Source organism: Enhydra lutris, unplaced genomic scaffold (assembly GCF_002288905.1).
Source record: "Enhydra lutris kenyoni isolate GAN:26980312 unplaced genomic scaffold, ASM228890v2 scaffoldscaffold15, whole genome shotgun sequence".
NCBI lineage: Eukaryota > Metazoa > Chordata > Mammalia > Carnivora > Mustelidae > Enhydra > Enhydra lutris.
Window position 1 is genome coordinate 28,735,720 of NW_019154099.1, and position 23,036 is coordinate 28,758,755.

Consider the following 23,036-nt stretch of genomic DNA (forward strand, 5'->3'; position numbering starts at 1 on the left):
GTGAAAAGGAACATCATGAGGTCTTATTAAAAGAATAGTGAAGAAGGGGCCCCTGGGCAGCACAGGCAGTTGAGCAACTGACTCTTGGTTTCAGCTCAGGTGATGATCTCGGGGTCACAGGATTGGCACCCCTCCTCCCCCACCCCATTCCCACTCCCTCCCCTATTCCCCAATCCCCTGCCCCATGTTGGGCTCCGAGCTCAGTGAGAAGTCTGCTGGGGTCTCTCTCTTTCATGAATAGATAAATCTTAAAAAAAAAAAAAAAAAAAAAGAGGGAGAGGAGTCAGAGATAGCAAAGTAAAATGGGATTGATAGCCCATCTATGTAAGATTGATTCTCAGTTGATTAGAAATGTCAGCCCTTGTCAACTCCAATTTCCCACAGCAAAATCCACCAAAGGCTTCCTCTCTGGAGACCCAGATGCATCTCTGTCTCAAAGCACACCTTTTATATGTGGCAAGTTTATCAGCCGCCTCTGCCCCATTGATTCTGAAATTTAGAATTAGATTATCATCCTCACACAAAGGATGTAGTGGTCCAGCCATGACTGTCTGTTCCTTTGTATTTTTCTGAGTCCCACAGTGTTTTCTCTGTATTGACCCAGAATACCTTTCAGTCCTTACTCTCAGTTACTCTGCCAAATGCCTGTCTACTAAAATTCCTTCCCTGAATCCTTGCCAGTCACTGGAAATCCTGTTACTCTGCTTAGCTTCTTTTGCCAGTCTTCCTTGTGCAGATTTTACTTCCTGTGCTCTGTCTACACGCAGCTCTCCTCTGGCGCACGAACGCCCAAATTCCACTGCTGCGGGCCTGCCTTCCAGAGTGGACCAGCTCTTAAAGTTTCTTAGTGGAAGGACCACTTCCTGGTCCTGGTGATTACAGGAACTTCACTACTGAATATAATCTGTTCTGGGTATTTTACCTTAGAATGGATTTCTACCAAATGAGATTAGATACAATATCCAGTTTTAATATTGGGATAACCATGAACATTTTGTGGACAAAATTCAAAGATCAGTTGCTGTTTCTTATTGCAATAAAAAAAAAACCTGAGATTAAATAAAAGACTAATAAGTATATAGGTCCTTCACCTCTTTACCCAATAATAACCTTGTTGATAGAGTTGGGAAGAAGCCGTACACATTTCTTGGCTTAATAATCAGAGTGTCTTGAGCAAAACTTTCACCATAGTGTATATATAATGACTGCTCATATAAATATTGTTAAAAAACCTGTTGTCATTGAGGCACAGTCGGTTAAGCATCCGACTCTTGGTTCCCATTCAGGTCATTGATTCTAGGATCATGAGATCGAGCCCAGCTTCCAGCTCCATGCTCGGCACAGAGTCTGCTTGAGAGTCTCTCCCTCTCCCTCTACACCTCCACTCATGCTCTGGCTCTCTAAAATAAATATATCTTATTTATTAAAAAAAACTAAACATCTGTTGTTATTTAGTGTTTTATGCAGTGCTTTTGTTCAAATGAGTTCTACCATTTCTGAGAATTGAATGCCACATTGATCTTTCCCCTGCAGTTATTTCTTAGCATTCCAGAACATGCGCTGCTACTTAGAGTTAATTCACCATAGCCTGAGAGTGTTTCTTATGGTCAGCATGTCTGTAGCTCCCTATTTAATAGGTGGTTTTCACCTTTTAACCTGTCTCCTTATATCTCCAGCTTAAAAATTTGTTGTAATGTATTCCTTACAAGGAAACAATTAATTCTAGAATTTTGTATTACTATTTTTAAAGCACTATGTGATATATGGGTGAGTCTTAAGAAAACTAAAAACCCAGTTACAAATGTAGCATAATCTAGCTAAATTGGGACCTGGGATGAGATCACTGTAAGGATAGTTGGAGATTCTGATTATACTTCTAACTTTATAGGAAATTTCACCTCTTAGTGTTACTATGCTGAATTAGAATGTGAAACATAAAGTTGTTAACAGATGGCTAATAATAGCTTCGTTCAAATAAGATGTTCACATGATGAGAATAAGATGAGAAGTCAGAATCAACAAAGTAAAATGTGACAGGTTCTATTAGCAAAACAAGCAAGCAGGAATTATCTGAGACTGTGGCACTCGCTCTTGTCATCTTCCGGTTGTCATGGCGGAACTGCTTTTGCAGCTCTAACTCTCTTCAGCATTGTCACAGCTCACCGTAACAAATTCAGAATTATCACACAGGCTTCATGACTGGAGGCATATTCTTTCATTGTATAAACAATGCAGGAATAGATTAGTCCTTTAGAATTATCATTTGACTTCTAGAAGTGTCAGTTTATTAAACTTAGTGTTCTCAAATTTCTAGGAGTTAACTATTGTTATTTAACTTTTCATTATAGGGGAAGAGTATAATGCTAAAAGTAACTTTCGAGTGCTCTATAATGCATAAGAACAGGTGGCGCTAAAAGCTGAGCCTGTAATTTCCTATTTGGAGTTGGCATTGATTACCCACAATGTCTTGAATCCGTAGGAAGGCAAACTTCGCAGTTTAATCTTTTCAAAGCAATTTTAAAGATCAATATCACATTCTGAATGACTTACTAGAATTTATTTGGCTAATGCAGTCTAGAGTATTCCCTGGGTTTAGCATAGAAAATAGATATTGATCTCACACATGTTTTATACATTTATATTTATAAAACAACCTAACTCAGGGATGCTTTCAGGTCAGTAAAATGTTGAATTAATAAATGTTTGAGTAAAAGAATTTTTTTTTTTCCACTTCACACCTATGGGAATGGCTACAATAAAAGAAAAACAGTGATGATAAGGTTGTGGAGAAGTCAGAAGCCTCATAACTGCTGGTGGGAAAGTAAAGTAATCCAGCCACATTGGAAAGCAGTTTGGCGGTTCCTTAGAAAGTTAAAAAATAGAGTGCCCATTTGACCTAGCAATTCTTTTCCTAGGTATAAAACCAAGAAAAACAAAAACATGTTTACATAAAAACTTCTACATAAATGTTCATAGTAGCATTATTCATAATAGCCAAAAAGGTGGGAATGACCCATATGTCTAAGAGCTAATGAACGGATAAATAACTTATGGTATATCCATGCAATGGAATATTATTCAGCTGTAAAAAGGAATGGAGTACTGATACGTGGTACAACATGGATGAACCTTGAAAACATCAAAAAGCCCCATATTATATGATTCCATTTATATGAAATGTCTAGAGTAAGCAAATCCATACAGTAAAAAAGTAGAATAGTGGTTGCAAGGGCCTGGTGGGAGAGGGGGATGGGGAGTAATTGCTAAATGAAGGTGAGTTTCTTATTTGGGGTGATAGAAGCATTTTGTAATTAGATAGTGGTGATGCACAACTTTGTGATTATACCAAAAACTATAAAAAGTGAATTATACACTTTTAAGGGTTAATTTTACAGTGTATATATTATGTCTCAATAAAAAATATTGTCAGTGTTTGTTTATCTGTATAAAAAGATGTTTTTTAAATAAAATTGTAAAAAATTTTACAGATATATATGTCGTATCCTACTGGCAGGATTTTCCAGAAAGTTAAACACACAAGCTAGCATTTACCTGAAAGCCTTGCTTTATCTTAAGTCGTGTGTACCAGTATCCACTGAACTTCCACCAATCTGAACGTGGAATGTTTTTATCAAAGACAAAAAAGTGTCAAGAGTGAAGGAGCCAAGAACTAATACCTAATGCATATCTTCTCTGATTATACTTTGAATGTTACTGTTACTGTCACATAGCGAAATGACCTTTAAAAAGCTTACCTGACCTCAGAAATGTCAGTTATGAATATCATATAGTCATGGAAAGATCATTTGCTATAGAGTCAAATATAGCTGGATTTGAGACCCAACCCGAAATTTACTAGCAGCTTCTTCTTGTTAAGGAAATTCTCTGACATCTCTGAGCCTTTGGGTCTTCATCTGCAAAATCCCTCATAGAGTTGTTGTAAGGATTCCATGAGATACCCTGAATGAAATAAGACTGTGCTCTCTGCTTCCCTGCTGTACACATACTCTCATTTCTTCTCTCTACAGCACTTCCCACCCCAAACCTCCCTATACACTGCCCACTGCACACACATCCATACAAACCAAATTATGTCTCATTCCTCTATGCTCCGATGGTACCTAAGGATTACCCTACTGAAGCATTTGCCATACTCTGTTGAAATTTCATGTTTATTTTCCTATCTTCTCCAGGAAACTAACTTGTTTAAGAGGAGGGAAACCATTTTGTCTACCATTATATAGACATTTATCTAGCATAGTGACTAGCTGAATAAATATTTGAATAAATGAATTTTAATAACATAATCTAGCATTATATTGGGTTCATAATAGCTCCCTCAAACAGTATAATGTTCCTATATTTTCCTCTCTAGAACATAATCATCCTGAAGCATTTTCAAATTTATAATAGGTGGTGATGTATATATGGAAAGGGTTTTATTACGGGTTAGACCTATGGAATGAAGAAAATGTTCATTATCTATGTTATAATATACTACTTGTTACTTAATTTATCTTGGTAATTTGTGCATGATGTTTTCTTGTAATATCCATCTATACGTATTTACTAACTTAAAAATTTATTTTACAAAATTCCTAAGAATGTGCAGTCCAATGTGCATGTTTCCTGCCATCCTCCATCTAATGTTACTTAGACTCAGAAAGAAACAGCAAGCTTGGAATCAATTTTGCTGTAGATTTAAGTCAGCCTTTGAAAGGTATAGAAATTAAATCATTTTAAGCAATAAAACTGAAACTTGCTCTTACTATTTTTTATTTTAAATGTCTTACAAAATAATAATAATGGACAATAATTATTTGGGGACGAAAGGAATTCATTGCTAAGGGAGCAATAGAGGTAGTTTAGTTAGTATGTTTTGTTCTCCAGACTTTGCGTATTTCCATACATATGCCTATCTAAATTATTTACAAAAGCTTTGCTATATAAATATAAGTTATTAATTACATAATAATATGGGGGTGTGGAAAAAGTACAAGTAATGTTTGTGTTAATAGACATCATTGAGACTTTTGTAGAGTCTCATAACCATTCTGCTTCTTTCAGGTACAGAGAACTGCAACTTAGTACAGAAAGCAAAGTAACAGAATATCTCTATCAAAGTAAATTAAAATCTTTTGAAAGTGAGCGTGTTCAGCTTATCCAAGAGGAAACTGCAAGAAACCTCACACAGTGTCAACTGGAATGTGAAAAATATCAGAAAAAAATAGAGGTACATATACAGACTTTTCTTTTAAAATTAGCATAATAGGGGTGCCTGGGTGGCTCCATAGGCTAAGCATCCAACTCTTGGTTTCGGCTCAGGTCCTGATCTCAGGGTGGTGAGATTGAGCTCCACGTTGGACTTTATGCTCAGCACAGAGTCTGCTTGAGATTCTTTTCCCCGCCCTCTCCACCCCCTTCGTTCCCCACACCCGCTCACACTTTCTCTCCCTCCCTCCCTCCCTCTCTCTGTCTCTCATAAAAAAAACAAAATCTTAAAAAAAATAAAATTAGCATAACATGGGACTCCTGGCTGGCTCAGTCAGTAGAACATGCAACTCTTGATCTCGGGGTCAGGAGTTAGAGCCCCACTTTGGGCATAGAATTTAATTTTTAAAAAATAATTTAAAAATCAAATAAAATTAGCATAGCATGTAATTTTAATAAGTACAAAGTCCATATCATATTGAGCTTTATTTTTATTTTACGTGTAGGAACTAGCACTGCCCTGCGTGTGTACATGTGCACACACACACAAAATATGTATATTTCCGAAAGATATGTTAATAAAAAAGACTGGATTTGTCAGGGAAAAAAAAAAAGAAACAAAAATATCTCATTCACAATAGCAACTAAAATATATATAATTACTTGGAATATTTTTAATAGGAATAGTACAGAGACTGTATCAAGAAAAGCATAAAACTTCACTAATATATAAGCAACACCATCTTTCTGGTAATATGCAGCATTACTAATTTTTCTATTTTTATCAAGTGATATTACATATTTTTAATCAAATGCTAGCATGCTCTAAGTAATTAGAACATTAGAACAAAGTAATTCTGTAGCATAACTAGAAGAAAAAAACAAGGAATAATGAATTTTTTAAATTTATTTGTTATAGAGAGAAAGAGAGTGCGTGTGTGAATGGTGGGGGGGCAAAGGGTGAGGATCTTCAAGCAGACTCCCCAATGAGCCTGGGGCTCAATCTTTAAACACTGAGATCATGATCTGAGCTGAAACCAAGAGTTGGACACTCAACTGACTGAGCCACCCAGGTGCCCCAAGAATAATAAATATTTGAAGAAGATTGTTATAAAGAAATAATGAGAAATATGTATCACATTTTAAAATTCATTCTGAGGGCACCTGGGTGGTCCAGTGGGTTAAGCCTCTGCCTTCAGCTCAGGTCATGATCTCAGGGTCCTGGGATCGAGTCCCACATCGGGCTTTCTGCTCAGCAGGGAGCCTGTTCCTCCCTTCTCTCTCTCTGCCTGCCTGCCTACTTGTGATCTCTCTCTGTCAAATAAATAAATAAAATCTTTAAATAAATAAATAAATAAATATTCATTCTGAGGTAAGAACATTAAAACCCACCCCAAAAAATCCATAAGTGGTATCAAGTATGAACTCAAAACCCATAATTACATAAATTTAAGAATGTATTCATTGTAAAGGTTATATTACAAATCAGGTGAGAAGGGTGAATTGCACAACAAATAGTGCTGTGATGATCATTTGAGTATTCAGAGAAGATACTTACATACTTCACACTCTATACCAAAGTAAAACTGAGATGGATCCTAGCTAAATGTAAATACAGATCTATAAAACCATTAAAACTACATACAGATGAAGTTTTGTATTATGTAAGTTTGGGGATTAATTCTGTTGATCTGTTGATTAAAAGCAGGGAAAGAAATCATATAGGAGAAATAAAATAAAACCTTTAATGCTTCCGTGTTTAAAAAAAAGTCTGAGGGGCGCCTGGGTGGCTCAGTGGGTTAAGCCGCTGCCTTCGGCTCAGGTCATGATCCCAGGTCCTGGGTTCAAGCCCCACATCGGGCTTTCTGCTCAACAGGGAGCCTGCTTCCTCCTCTCTCTCTGCCTGCCTCTCTGCCTACTTGTGATTTCTCTCTGTCAAATAAATAAATAAAATCTTTAAAAAAAAGTCTGAATAATATTAAAGGGCAAAATAAAGACTGAAAAATAATATTCGTGTTACATAAGAGAAAAGACTTGTCTCCTTCCTTTTAAAAGATCTCTTATCAAAAGGACCTATGTTCCTCTTCTAGAGAATAGGTGGAAAGAAGGAATGAACTGTTTCCCAAGAAAAGACATGCAAATTGCCAAGAAATGAACAAAAACATGTATTCTCCCTAATAATTACAGAAATGTAAATTTAAACTCTTTTCTACTTTTACTTAGGTCTTTTTGTTGTTTTGAAACTGCTGGCAGGAATACCCTTAAAAGGGAAATCTCATGCAGTTAGAAAATAGAACATCTTTTCTGGAGGACAATATGGTGATCTGTATTCAAGTCCTTAAAAAATTGATCCAGTAGGGGTGCCTGGGAGGCTCAGTCCATTAAGCATCTGCCCCACTTGTGGGCTCTATCTTAAATTAATAAGTAAAATCTTTAAAAAAAAGTGATCCAGTAATTTTAAAGGAATTTTACCTGAGGAAATAATAAGAAATGCTCATAAAGGTTTATATTAATGGAATGTATCACAGCATTATTTATTATATTAAAAATTGGAATTTATTTAAATAGTTGATAATTAAACAATTTTCAGTTAGTATATTATAAACTATTTTTTGCTACATTCATGGTTTCTATGGTTCCATGTAGTCATGTTCCTGAATATTTTAGATTTTTGGGAAATGCTCATTTGAAAAATTGAAAAATGTAGCAATGTCATTAGCATGGTTAATTAGCTAATGATGTAAGTTTTCATTACAGTACTTTCTCAGAGATTACATTTCTGAAAAGTACTCTGATAGGTAAAACTAAGATTAACAAGATAAAGGTTCTCACAGAAAATAAAGGCTTAGGAAAAAATATAAAAACGATATTAAATACATATAAGAAATAGAAGCGAAAATTATAGATAGTGTATATTTCTAAACCAGTATTTGGCATTTAAAAACTTTTTAAAATACCTTCTTCGGGAGCCTAGTGCTGTCATAATCTGCAACGGCAGATTTTACCACGCATTTTCGATTAGATCATATTTGATCAGCTCTAATTTGGAATTCATCTTTTTCAAGTTATATTTTCCATGGTTTAAATTTCATAATTCCTAGCAAAATGCCTTTCCTTCCCCCCCACTTCAGGTTGGTTGACTGCTTAAGGATGTGTCTTGGGGCAGGTGGAAGGGGGATGGGAGGTATATATAGGAAGACAGGGAAGCACATCCCTCTCTGTACTTCTGAAACAAACACTTCACTACATAATAGTTTACGACACATGCGTGCTGATGTTTCCTGAACCATTCTGTTTTATTATTTTTAGCTGATTGCAGTCCATATGCATGTATATATATATACATGCATATGCAGTCATGACCTCTTAGGTAACAACTTGCAGTGTGAAAACCACTCTCCCATAGACCTACCCACTTGGTCAGTGAATGCGGTTGACTAGCGATTATCGTGTTATTTTGTGTAAAGGTTGTGGAGAAACCTTTGTAAAACATATTATGATTCTGAAAACTGGTTGATAAAACTGAGGCTTTAGGGGAATTTCTTTACATTTTTTCCTCCATTAAACTGGGAGCCTTGTGGGGGACAGGGACTATTCAGTACCTAACGCAGTGCTTTGCTCATGGTGGATGCTCAATAAATAACGAGTGCATGAATGGTTTGATAAAAGTTACTACAGTACTATTGTTCGAATCCATTTTTCTGAAATACTGGAAGGTATTTCTAAAACAATTCTTATTTATAATGAATTTAGAGAGAAATAAATTTGCGAAGGATAACGATTGTCATATGTACATACTTTTCTGTGGCTTTTACCCAATATTTTCCTTGATTTATAGCTTGGAGACAACTTGTTGTACTTCTAATTATCAATTGGCAAAGGCTCCCAAACACTGGCTTTATATTTTTATCTCTTTTTAAAGCTGTTATTGACCTACAGTTTTGTATTTTCATCCACTTTATATGTAATTATATATATATATATATATATATATATATATAATTTTATATAACTTCGTGTTATTCTGTTATTTAAAGGAAGGAAATAGCTACTGTGAAAGTTTAATATCTAATGGATTTCTGAAAACAGCTGATCTATTTTATGCATTCGTTTTCAAACTCAAATGTTCTTATATTGGTTTTTCCTAAAGAATCTTTAATATAATAGCCTTCCATAGGTCCTGTAATCAAGATCTTCTTTGGCTTTTCAGAAACAGTAATGAATGTATTTATAGCAACCACTGAGATAAATCTATAGTAAAAAGGAATTCTCTACCATAGAGTACAGAGTTGTTACGTGTTTCTGGCCATCTTTCCTCTGTGTTATGAAGAGAGAATTTTAAATTGTATCTGTCAATTTAATACCAATTTTAAAATCTCTTATTAAAATAATACTTTACAAAATATCCCATCTTCTACATTTTGATTGTTTATCTCTTTAGATATCCACTTCTGCAGTCTTTTATTGTGGTTCATTGTGTTCATTGTGTGGTGTTTTTATTGAGGGAGGTAGAGTACAGATGAAAAGTATCAGCTGTGCTGTGAGAATAGTCATTTAGCACTATCCTTACTGATCCCTTTTTTTGACCGTGGAATTAGTAAGTATCATCAGCCACCAAAGTCTTAATGAATTATATCTCAATATAATAAATTCTATGAAAGCTCTAGATCACTTCACTGACTAGCAGTTTAGTTATAATGAATAAATAAGTCTCTGGAAAACATATTCCCAGCTGGCAAGAGTAAAGAAGAAATAATACTAAAAGATTAATTTCTTTTTTCTGACCCAATCAGGGACACTAAAATCATCCCATCATCATCACCATCATTATAATAGTCATCATCATAATCATCAATATTCCCGTGTTTTTCTTTCTTTATCCTCCAATGAATAAATTTGGAAGGTGGGGGAATAATGTTTATTTTGGGGAGAAGTTTTGATGGAAATAATTGAAGGAAAATAAGATAAAATATGTTAAGGAAAATGTAATTTCTGTTTGTAAAAACTGGAAATAGATCTGCATCTTTTCCTTTTTCCACATCACAGAAAGCGTACAATCACATACATTTGTTAAGGTGAACTTTATGTTATGAGAGAAAATAAGTTGTGTTAAAAATTATTTATCATTATAGAAAATTCAGAGTAATTAAGGAAGGATCTCTATTTCTACAAGCCATTTAATAAAATATTCTCATAATTCTTACAGTAGTAAAAGTATTTTTCAGACTTACATTCCAACTTGTATTCTAGGCACCATGCAAAGCACTGTGAGCATATCATCTTATGTAATCCTTCCAACAATGTTTTGACGTAGGCCTAGAAAGAGTTTAACTGCTTACCACCTACAACTAATGAGTTTCAAAGCCAGCATTGAAATCCAAATCTTTCTGGCTACAAACCCATATTCCTAGCCATAATATTCTGTTGCTTCTAAGGAAATAGTAATTTGCTTATGCTGTGCTGGGAAGCACGTGTAATACCACTGCATAATTTAGCCTGTTCTAGTTAGTAGACTTTCTAGATAATTGGAATGTAATTTAAGTATTAAAACATTTCTTTTGCCACTAGAAATGTCTCCTTTTTTTAGTGAATTCATCATCATAGTGATTCCTTCAACGTGTCACCACTGGAGAATGTAGGATTTTTTGTTCTTACACAAGATAACTCCAATTTCCATATCTGTTTTTTACAATTTTTTTAAATCCTTCCTTTCTATACAAAGGCATTTTCTGTTACTGCCCCAAGTGGGACTTCATATTTATCATTTTGATTTGTTGCTTTGAATTTATGATTGTTCAAGAAACCAGAAATCTCATTAAAACCATGGTCAGCATGGATGAAATAAACTCTGTTGGAAGACTGGAGGATGGGTATATCATTTTCACATACAGCTTTATAAGCCTGTGAGCCTTTCTCCAGTAGCTACAGTTGCCAAATAAATGACCTTCTGATAAGTACGGCACTCTTGCATTTTCCTAGTTCTAATAAGTAAATGCTAATCTTACTCCGAAAACTATTTCAAAGCTTTAATTTTGTTGTTTTTTCACTTCTTACAGTAACGTGCTTCGTAATTTTCAGTTACAGACAAATGAATTATTTACTTTAAAAATAATCTATCTTACCTGCTCAGTCATCTCAATCAAGCTACTTTCTCCTCATATTAAAATCATTAGAAAGAGGGAAAAAAAAGTCAGAGTATTTTTGTGTCACATACTTGTCTTAACTGTTAACCTTGTTTAATTCTGCCTTTGCAATTTTTTTTTCTTCTACTATTAGGTTTTAACTAAAGAATTTTATAGTCTCCAAGCCTCTTCTGAAAAACGCATTACTGAACTTCAGTCACAGAACTCTGAGCATCAGGCAAGGCTAGACATTTATGAGAAATTGGAAAAAGAGCTCGATGAAATAATAATGCAAACTGCAGAAAGTAAGTCGCCTACTACCTCACATACACAGCTCTTTTTTCTGGCAGCACAGGAAACCTGATAACATTTCTAAAACTGCATTTGTCTGTTTCTTTAAAATCCAGTTGGTGACTTTCAAAAATTAAATATCTTCTATTTTAAAAATTAGTTAATCCTTTTTTTTTTTTAAAGATTTTATTTATTTATTTGACAGAGAGATAGAGAGCACCAGTAAGCAGAGCGGCAGGGAGAGGGAGAGCAGGCCCTCCGCGGAGCAGGGAGCCCGATGCGGGACGCAATCCCTGGGATCGTGACCCTAGTTGCAGGCAGCCACTTCACTGACTGAGCCATCCAGGCGCCCAAAAAATTAGTTAATCTTAATTTCAGTAGTTGGTACTTAAAAAATAGGTTAACCAAGATAGATTTTATCTTTTTCATGTATTCAGTTCCTCATGGAGCGGTTAAATGTTTCCATGTGCCAGGATCTGGGGCTGGGGAGTTCCTGTAATAATGCTTGCTGCTTAGACTTCCTCACCTACACCACTGGAAGAAGCAAACATACTAAAGATAATTAAAGTAGTGAGATACGTGCTAGTAGCAAGAAATAGGCATTTCTCAGTGGAAATACACAAGTGGTGATAAGTTATTTCCACCTTGGAGGTGAGGAATACAATACCTAGGAGAGGAGGTGACACTTTGAATGAGTCTTAAAAAACAAAAATTCCTTGGCTCTACCTGGTAATAATCCTGGACCTTCAATTTCTACCTCTTCTGTTTCCTCTCAATACGCTCTCTTTTCTGTGCTATACTAGGTGTTACGGGAATATTTTAAATTAACCTTTCACCATTGACTGAGATGTGTGCTACAGCACATTATTTTTGTTTGAAAGTCAGAAATCTCAGAAAGGGACATTCTTATAAAGTGGGTTTAAATTTCAGTTGAAGCTGAAATTGAATTTGAATCTGTTTTATGCACATTTTCTTGTAAAGGCTCTGTTGTATTTGTAGGCCCATTTAAGGAAAACTTTCATTTAATTCCTATCATTATCTTTCTTCCATTTCTAGGATCAGTATCCGATAACTGCAAGTTTCCAAATTTGCCAGTGTCTTGACTGAAGTCAGAGGAGTCTTTATAAAATACAGATTTGATTGTACCATACACCTGCTTTAATGCCTGTCGTCTTAAGACAGCATAAAGTCACATTCCTTAGCATGACTTTTTTCATTAGACTCTCCTTTGTCTTTCATGCCTTGCCATTCCCTGTCATATCATCTTATTTTGAAAGTTCCACACTCCTTGTTATCTTCAGAATTTTGTACATGTCCCTCTGTCTAAATAAATCAGGAGTAGAACAGAACTTCCTCAATCTGATAAAGGATATCTACAAAGAACCTACAGCTAATATGATACCTAATGATGAAGTAGTAAATGCTTTTTCTTTACAAGGCAAGGATTTCTATTTTTATAACATACGAAACATTTTAATGCAGTTTAAAATACTTTTCATATTCCATTTATATGGAAATGCAAAGACCTATTAAAAGGCCCACATTCAGTAATACTAGTACACACTACGAAAATGGCTGAAATTAGAAAGACTGGTTATAGCAATGTTAGTGAGAATATAGAACAACTGCAGTTTGTTGTAAAACCAAACAACCTATCCGATAATACAGCAATTCTATTCCTTCTCTGTTTTGCCCAAGAGAAAAGAAAGCATACGCACACAAAAAGAGTTCTACCTGGATATTCTTAGGAGCTGCATTCATGATAGTCAAAAACTGGCAACAACCCAGGTGACTATCACAGGAAAATGGCTAATCAAACCATAATACATTTTATATTCTAGAATACTACCCTGCAGTAAAAAGAAACAGTTACAAACTACTGATTCTTCAACAACATGGGTGAATCTGAAAAACTTTATGCTTAGTCTAAGAAGCCTGAAATGTAAAAATGTAAAAATCTAGGGGCGCCTAGGTGGCTCAGTGGGTTAAAGCCTCTGCCTTTGGCTCTGGTCATGATCCCAGGGTCCTGGTATCGAGCCCCACATCAGGCTCTCTGCTCAGCAGGGAATCTGCTTCCCCCTCTCTCTCTGCCTGCCTCTCTGCCTACTTGTAATCTCTGTCTGTCAAGTAAATAAATGAAATCTTTAAAAAAAAAATGTAAAAATCTAGAAGAGGAGAAATTAATCTATAGTGAAAAAATGCACTACAGTGGTTGCCTCTAAGGATGGTTGTCTCCAAAAATTAACTGGGAAAAGAGGTATTAGGGAACTTTCCAGGGTGTTGGAATTCTGTATCTTAATAGAGTTTGTGTTACACATATGTGTATATTCTCAGAACTCACTGAATGGAAGATTTAAAATTTGTACCCCTTACCATATGTAAATTTAATTTTTTTTAAGAAGAACTACAAATAAATATTGAACTATAGTTGATAATTTACATGTTGAACTATTGAAAGGTGAAGAACAGATGTCTACAACTTACTTGAAAATAACATCAGAAATGTAAGATAGATCCATAAATGTATGTAGTGATAGATGTATAATAAATTATGTACAATGCAATGTTTAACTTAGAATCCAGATGTTGAGCTATATGGGTGTACACTATAAACATCCTTCAGCTTTTCCATATGTGTAAATATTTTCTGAATAAAATCTTTTTTTTTTTTTTTTTTTTTTTTTTGAGAGAGAGTGAGCAGGCATGCAACCCAAGAGAAATGGGAGTGGGGTGCTGGTGGAGGGAGAGGGAGAGAGAGAATCCTAAGCAGGCTCTATGCCCAGCACAGCTAGATGCAGGGTTCAATCTCACCACCCTGAGATCATGACCTGAGCCAAAATCAAGAGTCAGACTCTTAACTCACTGAGCCACTCAGGCATCCCTCTTAATAAAATCTTTAGGAAAAATGCAGAAATAAATTTTTGCTTTGCTATTGTTTAAATCATATTAAAATCATCTTAGAATAAAATATATTTATACTTGGAAGATCAAGAAACTAGGTTCATCTCTATCCATTCACAATGGAAATTAGAATATTCTTATCTTTAAAAAAAATATTTCTATCCTTAAAGACTACTTAGTAACAAAAATTTCAAAGATGTAGTACAAAACATTCTTTTTTAGGGGGCTCCTGGGTGGCTCAGTGGGTTAAAGCCTCTGCCTTTGGCTCCGGTCATGATCCCCAGGTCCTGGGATGGAGCTCCGCATCGGGCTCTCTGCTCAGTGGGGAGCCTGCTTCCTCCTCTCTCTCTCTCTGCCTGCCTCTCCACCTACTTGTGATCTCTCTCTCTGTCAAATAAATAAATAAAATCTTTAAAAAATCAAAAAAACATTCTTTTTTAGTACTACATTGTGTACAATTTTCAAAGGATCACCATCTAATACAGGAAATTTCAGCTGATATGAAGATGGTTAGACTTCATTTATTAGGTGTAGTTCATAGCAAAGTTGTGTTTGAAAGACTTTGACCTTTTAAAGAAGATTATAGAATTGAAGTTTATCTGTGGCTCTTATATCCTTAAGTTTGGACATTTAACTGACCTTCTATTTTAACATGGGTCTAATTTATTTGATGTTCCATTTTCCATAAAATTCAGTTGATTTAAAAGTTCATTTCTTATACTGTGCACCAAAACAAAAATTTGAACAATTAAAAAAAAAAACTCAAATTTAAGATGTCCATTAATATCTAACTGATGGGTTTTTGAGATTTTAACTACATTTACCTTCTTCCTTCTGAATTTAGAGACAAGAGTCAGATAGGTATCAAAATGCCAACTCAGGGGGGCGCCTGGGTGGTTCAGTGGGTTAAAGGCTCTGCCTTCCGCTCAGATCGTGATCCTAGGGTCCTGGGATCGAGACCCGCATCCAGCTCTCTGCTCAGCGGGGAGCCTGCTTCCTTCTTTCTCTCTCTATGCCTGCTTGTGATCTCTGTCTGTCAAATAAATAAATAGAATCTTTTAAATAAATAAATAAAGTAAATACCAGCTCTAGGAGAGCCATTCTGCCATTCTGATAGAGCTGAATTGAAGAGCTCATCTTGGATCCAGAGCCATGACAGCTGATACTAGTATTGGCAATGGCATATGTCATCTCTTACTTCCACATTTACCTGAAAACTAATAAATCTACCTCTGAAGACGGACTCTGGTTCACCATGAAAAATAGGGATAAAGTTAAAGGAAAACAGGGAAAATTTATTTAAAATTCTTATTATACCATAAAAAAATCAGTCAACAAATATATGCATATTACAGTAATGGACCTGCAAATAGCTTCATTTACTAATGTGAACTCTGTGGCTTTGTTTTAAATCTGGAACACTTCTGAAAGGTCTTTGGGGGCGCCTGGATGGCTCAGTCGGTTGCCGTCAGCTCAGGTCATGATCCCAGGGCCCTCGGACTGAGATCAGAGGGAGCTTGCTTCTCCCTTTGCCTACTCTGCCTGCCACTCCCTGCTTGTACTCTCTCTTTCTCTCTCTCTCTCTCTCTCTCTCTCTGACAAATAAATAAATAAATAAAATCTTCTAAAAAAGAAAGAGAAAGGTTTCTCTTTTTAATGTTAAAATAATGGTTGTTGTTGAATAATGTTATAAAAATTGTTATATATCATTGACTGCCTTAATTTGAGCTAGTAAACCTTTAGTTTTGGGGGCTTTATTTTTTAATCCCAACCTACAGTAAAGTTGCCATTGCCTTCAAACTGTTTAACAATGAAATGTTAACCTGTCAGTTAAAATTCCTCCTGAAAAAGAGTGGTGTGACAGTGGCGGAATTTAGAAGTAAATGGTTTTACTGAATTTTTTTCTAATTAAAAAATAAAAGGCCATCAATACATTGTTCATAGTGTGCATTTTTTATCACAGAGTAACCTACTTAAATGTACAATATCATTATTGCAAGTTAAGATAAAGTTGTTCTGATAAAATAATGGACATCTTTCCTAATTAAAAATAATCATTTGTTTTATCAAGAAGAGAAGTAATGAAATTGATGTTATCATTACTTATTTATAATTACATAACACACACTCTACATAAAAAGCCTTAGAATCATTCAGAATAACACAACATCTATATTATTATGATTTATAAGAAGAAACTTTAACATGTCATATGATGCAAGCCCTTACACCTTTTAAAAATAAAATGTTAAAAATGGAACAGATTTAAGCGACGATATACTTTAAGAAATACGCTTCTACTTACAAATGGACTGTTTGAGATTATGCATTAGCCCTTTTTAATGCTCTTATGCTCCCTGATTCATTAGTATGACCTCTTTTATTTTCACTTCTGCCGTGCTTTTTAAGGAAAAAAAAAAACTTATTTTACATCATACACTTTAATATTTTCCAGTTGAAAATGAAGATGAGGCTGAAAGGGTTCTTTTTTCCTATGGCTATGGTGCTAATGTTCCCACAACAGCCAAAAGACGACTAAAGCAAAGGTAAAATCAATATATATTTGTTTTACTTATCTACTCAAGCTAAATGTAATTACATTATGCTTTTTTGATAATGTGCAAAGTAAAGTTACTTTATTCTTAGTATGCATAAATATTAAATTGCTCACAGAATAAAGCACAGTAAGTTATAATCATGCATTTCATGTATTTTTAAGTGAGTTTAATGGTCAATAAAAAGAAGTGTATGTTAGAACTTTCCTAGAATTAGATTCAGTGATAATGACACCATTTTAGTTTTATTTTCACGTTAATTTCAAGTCAGTTACAAATGCTTTTGTACCAACAGTTTTCAGGTTAAAATTAATTGATTATGCTTCCTTTTTTTTCTCTTATTTTTAATTCAGCTGTGTATATTCCTTGACATATATTTGAGAAAAAGAGAAAGAGAGGCAGGGAGAGAAAGAGATGAGACTGAACATGTATTATGATTTAAAGTGTAGAAGACTGTGAAGCCCAGAAAACTTGGGGGAGATCCATTCGTGATTTCATGAGATACTACTTAAAGTACACTAAGAGAAAAATTGTATCTATTTTAATCAGTTTTCTAATTGACCTAGCTGATTTTTTTTTAACCTAATTCCTTTCTCCACTTTAGTTCATCCTTCTGTGCAAAAATATCTCACTGCCCTGTTGGCTACTCTATCAAACCTAAATATTTCTTTTTTTTTTTTTTTTAATTTTATTTTTTTAAACATATAATATCTTTTTATCCCCAGGGGTACAGGTCTGTGAATCGCCAGGTTTACACACTTCACAGCACTCACCATAGCACATACCCTCCCCAATGTCCATAATCCCACCCCCCCAACCCCCCTCCCCCCATTAACCCTCAGTTTGTTTTGTGAGATTAAGAGTCACTTATGGTTTGTCTCCCTCCCAATCCCATCTTGTTTCATTTATTCTTCTCCTACCCCCTTAACCCCCCATGTTGCATCTCCTCTCCCTCATATCAGGGAGATCATATGATAGCTGTCTTTCTCCGATTGACTTATTTCGCTAAGCATGATACCCTCTAGTTCCATCCACGTCGTCGCAAATGGCAAGATTTCATTTCTTTGGATGGCTGCATAGTATTCCATTGTGTATATATACCACCTCTTCTTTATCCATTCGTCTGTTGATGGACATCTAGGTTCTTTCCATAGTTTGGCTATTGTAGACATTGCTGCTATAAACATTCGGGTACACGTGCCCCTTCGGATCACTACGTTTGTATCTTTAGGGTAAATACCCAGCAGTGCAATTGCTGGGTCATAGGGTAGTTCTATTTTCAACATTTTGAGGAACCTCCATGCTGTTTTCCAGAGGGGTTGCACCAGCTTGCATTCCCACCAACAGTGTAGGAGGGTTCCCCTTTCTCCGCATCCTCGCCAGCATCTGTCATTTCCTGACTTGTTAATTTTAGCCATTCTGACTGGTGTGAGGTGGTATCTCATTGTGGTTTTGATTTGTATTTCCCTGATGCCGAGTGATGTGGAGCACTTTTTCATGTGTCTGTTCGCCATCTGGATGTCTTCTTTGCAGAAATGTCTGTTCATGTCCTCTGCCCATTTCTTGATTGGATTATTTGTTCTTTGGGTGTTGAGTTTGATAAGTTCTTTATAGATTTTGGACACTAGCCCTTTATCCGATATGTCATTTGCAAATATCTTCTCCCATTCTGTCAGTTGTCTTTTGGTTTTGTTAACTGTTTCCTTTGCTGTGCAAAAGCTTTTGATCTTGATGAAATCCCAATAGTTCATTTTTGCCCTTGCTTCCCTTGCCTTTGGCGATGTTCCTAGGAAGATGTTGCTGCGGCTGAGGTCGAAGAGGTTGCTGCCTGTGTTCTTCTCAAGGATTTTGATGGATTCCTTTCTCACATTGAGATCCTTCATCCATTTTGAGTCTATTTTCGTGTGTGGTGTAAGGAAATGATCCAATTTCATTTTTCTGCATGTGGCTGTCCAATTTTCCCAACACCATTTGTTGAAGAGGCTGTCTTTTTTCCATTGGATATTCTTTCCTTCTTTGTCGAAGATTAGTTGACCATAGACTTGAGGGTCTATTTCTGGGCTCTCTATTCTGTTCCATTGATCTATGTGTCTGTTTTTGTGCCAGTACCATGCTGTCTTGATGATGACAGCTTTGTTATAGAGCTTGAAGTCTGGAATTGTGATGCCACCAACTTTGGCTTTCTTTTTCAATATTGCTTTGGCTATTCGAGGTCTTTTCTGGTTCCATATAAATTTTAGGATTAGTTGTTCCATTTCTTTGAAAAAAACGGATGGTACTTTGATAGGAATTGCATTAAATGTGTAGATTGCTTTAGGTAGCATAGACATTTTCACAATATTTATTCTTCCAATCCAGGAGCATGGAACATTTTTCCATTTCTTTGTGTCTTCCTCCATTTCTTTCATGAGTACTTTATAGTTTTCTGTGTATAGATTCTTAGTCTCTTTGGTTAGATTTATTCCTAGGTATCTTATAGTTTTGGGTGCAATTGTAAATGGGATGGACTCCTTAATTTCTCTTTCTTCTGTCTTGTTGTTGGTGTAGAGAAATGCAACTGATTTCTGTGCATTGATTTTATATCCTGACACTTTACTGAATTCCTGTACAAGTTCTAGCAGTTTTGGAGTGGAGTCTTTTGGGTTTTCCACATATAGTATCATATCATCTGCGAAGAGTGATAGTTTGACTTCTTCTTTGCCAATTTGGATGCCTTTAATTTCCTTTTGTTGTCTGATTGCTGAGGCTAGGACTTCTAGTACTATGTTGAATAGCAGTGGTGATAACGGACATCCCTGCCGTGTTCCTGACCTTAGCGGAAAAGCTTTCAGTTTTTCTCCATTGAGAATGATATTTGCAGTGGGTTTTTCATAGATGGCTTTGATAATATTGAGGTATGTGCCCTCTATCCCTACACTTTGAAGAGTTTTGATCAGGAAGGGATGCTGTACTTTGTCAAATGCTTTTTCAGCATCTATGGAGAGTATCATATGGTTCTTGTTCTTTCTTTTATTAATGTGTTGTATCACACTCATTGATTTGCGGATGTTGAACCAACCTTGCAGGCCTGGAATAACTCCCACTTGGTCGTGGTGAATAATCCTTTTAATGTACTGTTGAATCCTATTGGCTAGTATTTTGGCGAGAATTTTTGCATCTGTGTTCATCAAGGATATTGGTCTGTAGTTCTCTTTTTTGATGGGATCCTTGTCTGGTTTTGGGATCAAAGTGATGCTGGCCTCATAAAATGAGTTTGGAAGTTTTCCTTCCATTTCTATTTTTTGGAACAGTTTCAGGAGAATAGGAATTAGTTCTTCTTTAAATGTTTGGTAGAATTCCCCCGGGAAGCCGTCTGGCCCTGGGCTTTTGTTTGTTTGGAGATTTTTGATGACTGTTTCAATCTCCTTACTGGTTATGGGTCTGTTCAGGCTTTCTATTTCTTCCTGGTTCAGTTGTGGTAGTTTATATGTCTCTAGGAATGCATCCATTTCTTCTAGATTGTCAAATTTGTTGGCGTAGAGTTGCTCATAGTATGTTCTTATAATTGTCTGTATTTCTTTGGTGTTCGTTGTGATCTCTCCTCTTTCATTCATGATTTTATTTATTTGGGTCCTTTCTCTTTTCTTTTTGATAAGTCTGGCCAGGGGTTTATCGATCTTATTAATTCTTTCAAAGAACCAGCTCCTAGTTTCGTTGATTTGTTCTATTGTTTTTTTGGTTTCTATTTCATTGATTTCTGCTCTGATCTTTATGATTTCTCTTCTCCTGCTGGGTTTAGGGTTTCTTTCTTGTTCTTTCTCCAGCTCCTTTAGGTGTAGGGTTAGGTTGTGTACCTGAGACCTTTCTTGTTTCTTGAGAAAGGCTTGTACCGCTATATATTTTCCTCTCAGGACTGCCTTTGTTGTGTCCCACAGATTTTGAACCATTGTGTTTTCATTATCATTTGTTTCCATGAATTTTTTCAACCCTTCTTTAATTTCCTGGTTGACCCATTCATTCTTTAGAAGGATGCTGTTTAGTCTCCATGTATTTGGGTTCTTTCCAAATTTCCTCTTGTGATTGAGTTCTAGCTTCAGAGCGTTGTGGTCTGAAAATATGCAGGGAATGATTCCAATCTTTTGATAACGGTTGAGACCTGATTTAGGACCGAGAATATGATCTATTCTGGAGAATGTTCCATGTGCACTAGAGAAGAATGTGTATTCTGTTGCTTTGGGATGAAATGTTCTGAATATATCTGTGATGTCCATCTGGTCCAGTGTGTCATTTAAGGCCTTGATTTCCTTGTTGATCTTTTGCTTGGATGATCTGTCCATTTCAGTGAGGGGAGTGTTAAAGTCCCCTACTATTATTGTGTTATTGTCGATGTGTTTCTTTGATTTTGTTATTAATTGGTTTATATAGTTGGCTGCTCCCACGTTAGGGGCATAGATATTTAAAATTGTTAGATCTTCTTGTTGGACAGTTCCTTTGAGTATGATATAGTGTCCTTCCTCATCTCTTATTATAGTCTTTGGCTTAAAATCTAATTGATTTGATATAAGGATTGCCACTCCTGCTTTTTTCTGATGTCCATTAGCATGGTAAATTCTTTTCCACCCCCTCACTTTAAATCTGGAGGTGTCTTCAGGTTTAAGATGAGTTTCTTGTAGGCAACATATAGATGGGTTTTGTTTTTTTATCCATTCTGATACCCTGTGTCTTTTGATTGGGGCATTTAGCCCATTCACATTCAGGGTAAGTATTGAGAGATATGAATTTAGTGCCATTGTATTGCCTGTAAGGTGACTGTTATTGTATATTGTCTCTGTTCCTTTCTGATCTACTACTTTTAGGGTCTCTCTTTGCTTAGAGGACCCCTTTCAATATTTCCTGTAGAGCTGGTTTGGTGTTTGCAAATTCTTTCAGTTTTTGTTTGTCCTGGAAGCTTTTAATCTCTCCTTCTATTTTCAATGATAGCCTAGCTGGATATAGTATTCTTGGCTGCATGTTTTTCTCGTTTAGTACTCTGAATATATCATGCCAGCTCTTTCTGGCCTGCCAGGTCTCTGTGGATAAGTCTGCTGCCAATCTAATATTTTTACCATTGTATGTTACAGACTTCTTTTCCCGGGCTGCTTTCAGGATCTTCTCTTTGTCACTAAGACTTGTAAATTTTACTATTAGGTGACGGGGTGTGGACCTATTCTTATTGATTTTGAGGGGGGTTCTCTGAACCTCCTGGATTTTGATGCTTGTTCCCTTTGCCATATTGGGGAAATTCTCTCCAATAATTCTCTCCAATATACCTTCTGCTCCCCTCTCTGTTTCCTCTTCTTCTGGAATCCCAATTATTCTAATGTTGTTTCGTCTTATGGTGTCACTTATCTCTCGAATTCTCCCCTCGTGGTCCAGTAGCTGTTTGTCCCTCTTTTGCTCAGCTTCTTTATTCTCTGTCATTTGGTCTTCTATATCGCTAATTCTTTCTTCTGCCTCATTTATCCTAGCAGTGAGAGCCTCCATTTTTGATTGCACCTCATTAATAGCTTTTTTGATTTCAACTTGGTTAGATTTTAGTTCTTTTATTTCTCCAGAAAGGGCTTTTATATCTCCCGAGAGGGTTTCTCTAATATCTTCCATGCCTTTTTCGAGCCCGGCTAGAACCTTGAGAATCGTCATTCTGAACTCTAGATCTGACATATTACCAATGTCTGTATTGATTAGGTCCCTAGCCTTTGGTACTGCCTCTTGTTCTTTTTTTTGTGGTGAATTTTTCCGCCTTGTCATTTTGTCCAGATAAGAGTAGATGAAGGAGCAAGTAAAATACTAAAAGGGTGGCAACAACCCCAGGAAAATATGCTTTAGCCAAATCAGAAGAGATCCCAAATCGTGAGGGGGAGAAAGGGGATAAAAAGAGGTTCAGAAAGAAGAAAAAAAAAAAAAAAAGAAAGAAAAGAAAGAAACAATTAAAAAAAGA

At 35.8% G+C, this 23,036-nt stretch overlaps 1 protein-coding gene across 1 annotated transcript in view; it reads left to right on the forward strand.

Moving 5' to 3' along the window:
* Positions 1–23,036, forward strand: part of LOC111146999 (progesterone immunomodulatory binding factor 1) — a 203,321-nt gene that overhangs the window by 105,685 nt on the left and 74,600 nt on the right. The window contains exons 11-13 of the mRNA XM_022502829.1: positions 5,068–5,233; positions 11,488–11,638; positions 16,981–17,071. Of these exons, the coding sequence (XP_022358537.1) occupies positions 5,068–5,233; positions 11,488–11,638; positions 16,981–17,071 (408 nt within the window). The remainder of the gene's footprint in view (positions 1–5,067; positions 5,234–11,487; positions 11,639–16,980; positions 17,072–23,036) is intronic.